Raw genomic sequence first — 8,981 nt, 5'->3', positions numbered from 1 at the left:
TTAAATCGAGCTGTCTAAGTCCAAAATGTGGAATATGAAATAAACCCTTGATTTCAAACTTAAGGTCTGCTGCCTAGCGATTTACACATCGCGATCGCAGAATTTCCTTCGTGATTGCGAAGAATAAAACAAAGCTTCCCCCATAATGGCCTTTGAGAACGCGATTGACTCCACGCGAACGCAGATCACTGATACACAGAACTACGCGATCGCGGACATGCCCATACGATTGCGAAGAACAACTTCGTGTGACCCTGCTGCCTCACTACGTTGTACGCGAACGCGATCCCCTCTACGCATTCGCGAAGCACAAGCTTCACCACTTCCGAGATCTCATCCTTCTCTCTGCGAATGCGAAGAGTAAAAATCAACAGTCCATAAAAATCCCTTTGCGATTTCAGACCTAACCTCGCGATAGCATAGAAGGAAACAGACCTAAGAAAAACCAGTAACTTCAGAAATTCCTGAATGATCTGAAATGCGTCGAACATGGTCCGAATAACACCCGAGGCTCCCAAGACCTCAACCAAGAATACCAACAAGTCCTAAAATATCATACGACCATGCTCGAAGCATCAAATCACATCAAAAATACAAATTCTACGAATCATAACCTAAATTCAAGCCTATGAACTATGAACTTCCGAATTCCTAAACCAATGCCGATTCATACCAAAACAACTCCGATTGACTCTAAATTTTGCACACAAGTTATAAATGACATTATGGACCTATTCGAACTTTCGAAATCGAGAACTGACCCCGATACCAATAAATTCAACTACCGGTCAAACTTTCCAAATCTTCCAGAGCTTAATATTCCTAACTTCGCCAAATCATGCCGAAACGACCTACGGACCTCCAAATTCACATATGATCACGCTCCTAAGTCTAGAATTACCATACAGAACTATTGAAACCGTTAAAACTTAATTCCGGAGTTGTCTTCAACAAAGTCAAACTACAGTCAACTCTAACAACTTAGGGACTAAGTGTCCCATTTCACTCTGAAACTCACGCTAATCCAAAACCAAATACCCCGAAAAGTTACATAAACACAATATAGCATAGAGGAGGCAATAAATAGGGGATCAAGGCTAAAACATTCAAAACAATCGGCCAGGTCATTACACAACCGAGCTTCTCCTGGTTCAAACCATCGCACTGGCGAACGACACCGCCTCCCGTATAATGCCTTATAGGGAGCCATCTGAATGCTTGACTAGTAGTTGTTATTGTAGGCAAACCCTGTAAATGGCAAGAACTGATCCCAAGAATCCCCAAAATCCATAACGCAAGTGCGAAGCATAACCTCCAATATCTATATAGTGCGCTCGAAATGTCTATCCGTCTGGGGTGAAATATTGTACTTAACTCAATCCACGGCCTTTACTCACATTGTACGGCCCTCCAAAAGTGTGAGGTGAACTACGTACCTTGATCATAAATGATAGACACGGGCACACCATGAAGACGGACGATCTCGCAGATGTGGATTTTAGCTAACCGCTCTGAAGAATAGGTAATTGCCACTGGAATGAAATATGCCGACTCGGTCAACCTGTCCATAATGACTCATACCGCATCAAACTTTTTCTGAGTTTGTGGGAGTCCAACAACAAAATCCATCGTGATACACTCCCACTTTCACTCAGGAATCTCTAACCTCTGAAGCAAACCACCAGGCTTCTGGTGATCGTACTTAACTTGCTGACAATTTAGACACCAAGCTACATATGCAAATATATCCTTCTTCATCCTCCTCCACCAATAATTCTGCCGCAACATCTTGGTGGCACCCGAATGAATAGAATACCGGGAACTGTAGGCCTCCTCAAGAATCAATTCACGAAGCCCATCCATATTAGGCACACAAATACGACCCTACATCCGTAGAATCCCATCATCTCCAACCGTAACCTGTTTGGCACAACCGTGCCGCACCGTGTCCTTAAGGACAAGCAAATGGGTATCATCATACTGACAATCCCTGATGCGCTCATACAAGGAAGACCGGGAGACTGTACAAGCTAGAACACGATTGGGCTCCGAAACATCTAAGCTCACGAACTGATTGGCCAAAGCCTGAACATTTGTAGCAAGGGGCCTCTCACTAACTGGAATATAACCAAGGCTACCCATACTCATAGCCTTTCTACTCAAGGCATCAGCCACCATATTGGACTTCCTGAGATGATACAAAATGGTGATATCATAGTCTTTCAACATCTCCAACCACCTCATCTGCCTCAAGTTGAGATCCTTTTCCTTGAAATAATATTGTAGACTATGATAATCCATGAATACCTCGCATGACACGCCGTAAATACAGTGCCTCCAAATCATCAGCGCATGAACAATGGTTGTTGCACCCTATTTTGCACTAGTCAAAATAAGATTCAACTTGTGGTTTCTCTGTTGTTAATGAAAAAAGAGTCGCCAACCTAATATTTAAAGGTATACTAGGGTACCTATTTAATTACTAAGTTATGTTCCTTATAGGTCTGCAAACCGGTGAGATTATGGGTAAGGGTTCTTTTTCATCTAAGGGGAAGGTGTTAGACACCCCTTAAAATTTACCTGAGGTAACTCCATAAGACTTAGACTGATTTTAAGGAATCAGTTATTTGTATTATGCTTAATTACTATTGAAATTAGGGCTTACTCTCTCTCTCTCTCTCTCTCTCTCTCTCTCTCTATATATATATATATATATATATATATATATATATATATATATATATATATATATATATATATATATATATAGGGAGGGTATATAAAAAGGGATGTAAGACTTAAGAGGGATGAGAAATCATAAAAGAGTCTAGAGATATATTAAAAGAGTTCTGAAAGTAGTCCATATTTTATAAGGCTTGTAAAATGAGATTAAGTTTTGAAAATGGCTGATTTAGGGAATGTGTGCTTATATAATTCTAAAAGATATATGTAAGAAAGTGCACCTAAATGTACCTTGATTTTTAAAATATGAAAATGAGCGGTGTTTTGAAAAATCCATTTGGGCGATAATATTTCACTGTTTTATAAAAATCCATAGGCTTCGTGTTGACTCTTCCGTCCACTTCTGCCAAGATTAGAGCTCCACCCAACAGTGCTCGGTGAACCATGTAAGGACCTTGCTAGTTTGTTGCGAACTTTCCTTTGTCTTCTTCGTGATGGGAGAAGATTTTCATCAAAACCAAATGCCCGACGTGAATTGGCGAGGCTTCACTCTCTTGTTAAATGTGATGGCCATCCTGTTCTGATATAGATGACCATGACATACTGCAGCCATTCTTTTCTCATCAATAAGCATGAGTTGTTCCTGTTTGACCCGTATCCACTCTATGTCATCAAATTTTGCCTCTTGAATAAAGACAGTATCTCTACCTCTGCGGGTGTTATAGCTTCAGTGTCGTATACTAACATGTACGATGTTGCCCCAGTGGATGTTCTCATGGTGGTTTGATAACCTAGTAAAGCGAAAGGCATTTTCTCGTGTCATTGTCTATGATTGTCTTCTATCTTTCACAGAATTCTCTTGATATTCTTGTTGGCTGCCTCGACTGCCTCATTCATTTGTGGTCTATAGGATGTGGAATTGCAGGGGATGATTATGAACTTCTCGTATATTTCTCTCATGAGGTCGCTGTTGTGGTTAGCGGGATTGTCAGTGATGATAGATTCTGGTTTCTCAAATTTTCAGACGATGTGGTTTCGGACAAAATCTGGCACTACGTTCTTCGTGATGGCCATGTAAGTAGATGCCTCGACCCATTTGGTGAAATAGTCGATAGCTACCAATATGAAACTGTGTCTGTTTGATGTTGCAGGCTCTATATGTCCAATCACGTCCATCCCCCAGCGGCGAACGGCCAAGGTGAACCATTACATTTAACTCATTTGGTGGAACCCAAAATGAAATCCCCGTGAATCTGGAAATGGTGACACTTCTGTACGTAGCGGATACTGTCGCTTTCCATAGTCATCCAAAAGTATCCAGCTCTCAAGATTTTGTTGGCTAATATGAACCCATTCATGTGGGGTCCGCACATTCCTACAAGTATTTCTTCTAGTAATATGATTGCTTTGGCAGCGTCTACACATCTCAACAAACCTAAGTCTGGGGTCCTCCTGTACATGACTTCCCCATTGAGGAAAATATGGTTTGTCAGCCTCCTGAGGGCTTGCTTTTGACCATTAGTAGCATTCTTCGGGTATTCTCTAGTTACGAAGAATCTCTTGATGTCGTGATACCATGGTTTATCATCTGGTTCTTCATCAACCTTGAAGCAATAGGCATGTTGATCTCTGATGTCTACCTCGATAGGGTCGATGTTGTTCTTATTCGGATGTTGAATCATAGATGATAGGGTTGCAAGGGAGTCAACAAACTCGTTCTGAATCCTAGGGACGTGCTTGAACTCAATCTTTGTGAACTTGTTGCACAACTCCTTCATGCATTGCAGGTACGGAAGTATCGAGACATTCTTGGTGGACCATTCTCCTTGGACATGGTGTATCAACAGGTTAGAATATCTTATGACCAAAAGTTCTTTGATGTTCATGTTGACTGCCATTCTGATCCCAAGGATGCACGCTTCGTATTCAGCCATATTATTGGTACAAGGGAATATTATCATTGCCAATGCTGGATAATGTTGTCCAGATTCCGAAATCAGGACTGCCCCAATTCCGACTCCTTTGAAATTTGCTGCTCCATCGAAATAAACTCTCCACCGACGATACTATTCTACAATATATTCTCCAGCAAATAATATTTCTTCATCGGGGAAATACGTGGTAAGTGGTTCGTAATGCCCATCAACCGGATTCTCTGTGAGGTGGTTAGCTAAAGCTTGTCCTTTGATAGCCTTTTGGGTTATATACACAATGTCAAATTCATTGAGGAGAATTTTCCATTTAGCTAGCTTTTTAGTAGGCATTGGCTTCTGGAAAATATACTTGAGCGGGTCGAGCCGAGATATCATATGCGTGGTGTATGCTGACATGTAATGCCTTAGTTTCTGCAAAATTCGGGTCAGAGCACAATAAATGCGTTCTATCAAAGTATACTTGGCCTCACATGGCGTGAACTTCTTACTTAAGTAGTAGATGGCCTGCTCCTTCCTCCTAGTTTTGTCATGTTGTCCCAACACATAGCCGAAGGCGTTATCCAAGACTGACAAATAGAGCAATAATGGCTTCCCTTATTCGGGGGGAACCAACACTGGTGGGTTTGAGAGATACCTTGATTCTGTCGAAGGCTTTCTGGCACTCTTTTGTCCATTTTTTGGCAGCATCTTTCTACAATAGTTTTAAAATGGGTTTTCAAATTATCGTGGACTGGTCTATGAAATGATAGATATAATTTAATCTTCCCAGAAAACTCATGACATCTTTCTTTCTCTTTGGTGGTGGTAATTCCTGAATAGCCTTGATTTTTGATGGATCCAATTCTATCCTCTTCCTACTTACAATGAAGCCCAATAGTTTTTCCAGTGGAGACTCCGAACGCGCACTTTGCTGGGTTTAACTTCAAATTGTACCTTCGCATGCGTTCGAAAAATTTCCTCAAGTCGTCCTTGCGAGTCTTTATGATGACATCATCCACATACACTTCGATCTTCTTATGAATCATGTCGTGAAAGAGGGTTGTCATGGCCCTCATGTAGGTGGCGCCAGCGTTCTTGAGACCGAACAACATAACTCTATAACAGTAGACTCCCCAAGGTGTGGTGAAAGCCATCTTCTTTGCATCTTCCTTGTGCATTAAGATTTGATGGTACCCAGCAAAACAATCCACAAATGACTGCAGTTTATGCTTCGCATAGTTGTCGATGAGGATATGGATATTTGAGAAAGGAAAATAGTCTTTTGGACTAGCTTTCTTTAGATCTCGGTAGTCCACACATATCCTGATCTTTCTGTCTTTCTTGGGTACTGGGATGATGTTTGCTAACCGGCTTGGATAATATGTGACCCTTACCACATTCGCCTCTATGTCTAGTTACTTCTTCCTTTATCCTCAGACTTAAATCAGGTTTGAACTTTCTACCTTTCTGCTTGACCGGCAGTCTGGTAGGATCGGTGAGGAGTCAATGCGAGACAATGCCAGTACTTAATTCTAGCATGTCATCATAGAACCATGCGAAAACATTGATGTACTGTCATAGCTCAATCAATTTTTCCTTCTGCTCGGCTTCTAGGTGAATGCTGATTCTGGTTTCTTTTACATCTTCTTCGCTTCCAGGATTGACCACTTCTGTTTCTTCATGGTTGGGCTTTTTCTAACTCTCCAACAGGTCGATCTCCTGCGGGAGATTTTCGAGCATCATGTTCTCATCATACTCCTCATAATCTAGGTCATTGCGCTCAACGATTTCGTTACATATCATAATCGTGGATCGCGGGTATTTAGCGATTTAATTACTGAAAAGAAAAACTAAGTATAAATAAAGCGGTAAGTGAAGTTGCAATATTTGATAAAATGATTCTTTTATTTCATCAAAAGAGGAACGTATTAAGCATTCACAAGAGGAAAACAAAAAGGTACAGACTCCATGCATGCCCCAATAGACCGTGTGCTTTTAGAAAGAAAATATTTACAGTTCCATACTACCAAGACTCCCGGTGAACCAAAGATGGACTGGCGGTCTAATTCTGCAACTCTTCCCCTGGTTTGGCATCCCTGATAGTCGGTGTCTTGATGTCATTCCCTTCACAACATTCTTCAATCATATTCATGAACAACTCTTCCCCTGGTTTGGCAGTCCTGGACTTGCAACATGCTCTGGAACAAAAACCTTTTTCCCGAAGCTAACAATGCGAGCTTTCCCTTCCATAGGCTGATATCCTACGCCAGCCCTTCCTTTCTGCCCACTATGTTCAATTGTCTCTGTGATTCCGTCTGACTTGGCTCCCAACCATGTTCCTGGCATGTATCCCTATTTCATCATCTCTCTCAACGCCATCTTGGACCTATACAGCGACTGCATTCCTAAGTTTTGTTCAGTCTTCTCCATCTCGGTAGTTTGCATGATTTCCACTATGTGGAAGGAAACTCCGTCTTGCCCTTCAATGAATGGAACATCATACTCCAATTAGGCAGAGTGACCCCACTCGCCATGAACCACGATATCTTGACATCCCACTCAAATTTTATGAATTGGTGCAAAGTGGATGGTACAGCCCCTGCCATATGTATCCAGGCCCTCCCCATCAGTAAGATGTAGGAAAAAGAGAAATCCATTACTTAAAACAACACCGGAAAATTGACCGGCCCGATCTGTAAGGCTAAGTAAATTTCTCCAATAACATCCTTTTGCGAACCATCAAAGGCTCTCACCCTTACGTGGCTTTCCTTGACTTCATCAAATGAATTCCTAACTCCCACAGGGTGAAGAGCGGACAAATATTGACTGCTAACCCTCTATCGACCAACACCTGGGACACGATTTTATCCCCACATTTGACAGTGATATGAAGAGCCTTGTTGTGACTTGCGCCTTTGACAGGAAGTTCGTCTCTTCTGAAGGAGATCATATTTGCTTCGACCATTTTCCCAATTGTCGCGGCCAACACCTCACTAGTGGTGTTACTTGGTACACTTACCCCACTTTGTACTTTTAATAGGGCGTCATTATGACGGTCGGAACTCATTAATATATCCATGATTGATATTTGTGCTGGAGTTTTCTTTAACTGCTCCTCCACAGAATACTCTTTACTTGACATTCTCTTCCAAAATTTGGCGGCTTCTAGGTCTGTTATGTTCCTTCTTGGAATTTATTCTCTCCCCGAGTTTCCTCGATTGACATCTTCCGGAGCGTAGCAGCTCCTAGACCTAGTCATACCATGGGCTGCAGCAGAGTCTGTTATTTTGGCCTTTCTCTTTTGCTGGTATGTCCATAGGACGGTTTTGTACTCCCGACCTCCTTCATCTCCTGTAGCAGTGACATGTTGTTATGGATAAGTCTGAACCGTCACTGTAGGCCTCAGCTGTACTGTAACAATCAGAGCCTTTTGAGGAGGAAACTTGGCGGCTTCTGCATTTCCTATACTGATAATTGTTTCCTTTAGGTCATACTCTTCGTCCAATGTGATCATGTTGGCTCTCTGGTTTCGGTGATTTGGCAGCGGATTGCGATTCACATTGGGCGGTGTCAGAGTGCACTAAATGGCTTTCCTCTTGATCAGATTTTTATTTTCTTTTTTTAGCATAAAATAATCTTCAGTATCATGCCCAGGTACATTAGAGTGGTACACACATCTTTTAGTCCCATCAAAATACTTTGAGGGATGTTCAGGAACCCTTCCTTCAACTTGGTGTATAAATCCTGCTCTTCTCAATCTCTCAAACAATTGGGCCAGAGGCTCAGCAATCGGGGTATAAGTTCTAGAAACCCTTTCTTCAAAGTTGGGACGAGGGCGTGGTGCATAAGCAGGTCGATTTTACTGAGTAGTGGTTTAGATAGGAGCATATGGTCATTGTGGGTTTTGGTTGTTGTTTCCTCGAGGAGGGTTGTATTGTGGTTGGGGGTGCTAATATGGCTTGGTGGTATAGATTGAAGCATAAGTGGGTGTGGTGATTAGTTGTTTGGGGAATAAGAGGTGCTTCCGTGATGCGGGTTGGGTTGGCAGTAAGGGACGACTGCCGAGACCTCCTCTTTCTTCTTTTTTCCGCTACCAATTGACCTGATTGGATGGACTTACTGGCCTCTTGCAGTGATACCATGGATTATACTTTACGGGATATTATTCCCCCTTCTAAGAAATCTGCCATCTTGACCAGCTCGAGGAATTTCTGTCCCATCATTCCCATCAACTTTTCAAAGTATATTCCCTCATGGGAATGAAATACTTGATTAGTTCACTATCATCCAGCAGAGGCTGCACCCTAGCGGCCTCTAACTTCCACCGATGTGCAAATTCTTGGAATGACTCGGATGGTGTTTTTCTACAGGTTCACCAATGCGAAC

At 42.1% G+C, this 8,981-nt stretch overlaps 2 protein-coding genes across 2 annotated transcripts; both read right to left on the bottom strand.

The window, feature by feature from the left end:
- Nucleotides 1-1,884: 1,884 nt before the first annotated feature.
- On the bottom strand, nucleotides 1,885-2,301 carry LOC138899192 (uncharacterized). Its single transcript, XM_070185329.1, has one exon. The coding sequence runs from the start codon at nucleotides 2,299-2,301 to the stop codon at nucleotides 1,885-1,887; it is 417 nt and encodes a 138-aa protein (XP_070041430.1).
- A 1,598-nt stretch (nucleotides 2,302-3,899) lies between these two features.
- Nucleotides 3,900-4,616, bottom strand: LOC104087251 (uncharacterized). The gene has a single exon (XM_009591667.1). It carries the CDS (start codon nucleotides 4,614-4,616, stop codon nucleotides 3,900-3,902), a length of 717 nt encoding a protein of 238 aa, XP_009589962.1.
- Nucleotides 4,617-8,981: the final 4,365 nt, after the last annotated feature.

Source organism: Nicotiana tomentosiformis, chromosome 9 (assembly GCF_000390325.3).
Source record: "Nicotiana tomentosiformis chromosome 9, ASM39032v3, whole genome shotgun sequence".
Classification (NCBI taxonomy): Eukaryota; Viridiplantae; Streptophyta; class Magnoliopsida; order Solanales; family Solanaceae; genus Nicotiana; species Nicotiana tomentosiformis.
This window is presented reverse-complemented; position numbering and strand designations above follow the sequence as displayed.

What these genes read in the sequence shown, in the direction of transcription:
- LOC138899192 (XM_070185329.1), bottom strand. Translation starts at nt 2,301, where the DNA reads ATGGATTATCATAGTCTACAATATTATTTCAAGGAAAAGGATCTCAAC.
- LOC104087251 (XM_009591667.1), bottom strand. Translation starts at nt 4,616, where the DNA reads ATGGCTGAATACGAAGCGTGCATCCTTGGGATCAGAATGGCAGTCAAC.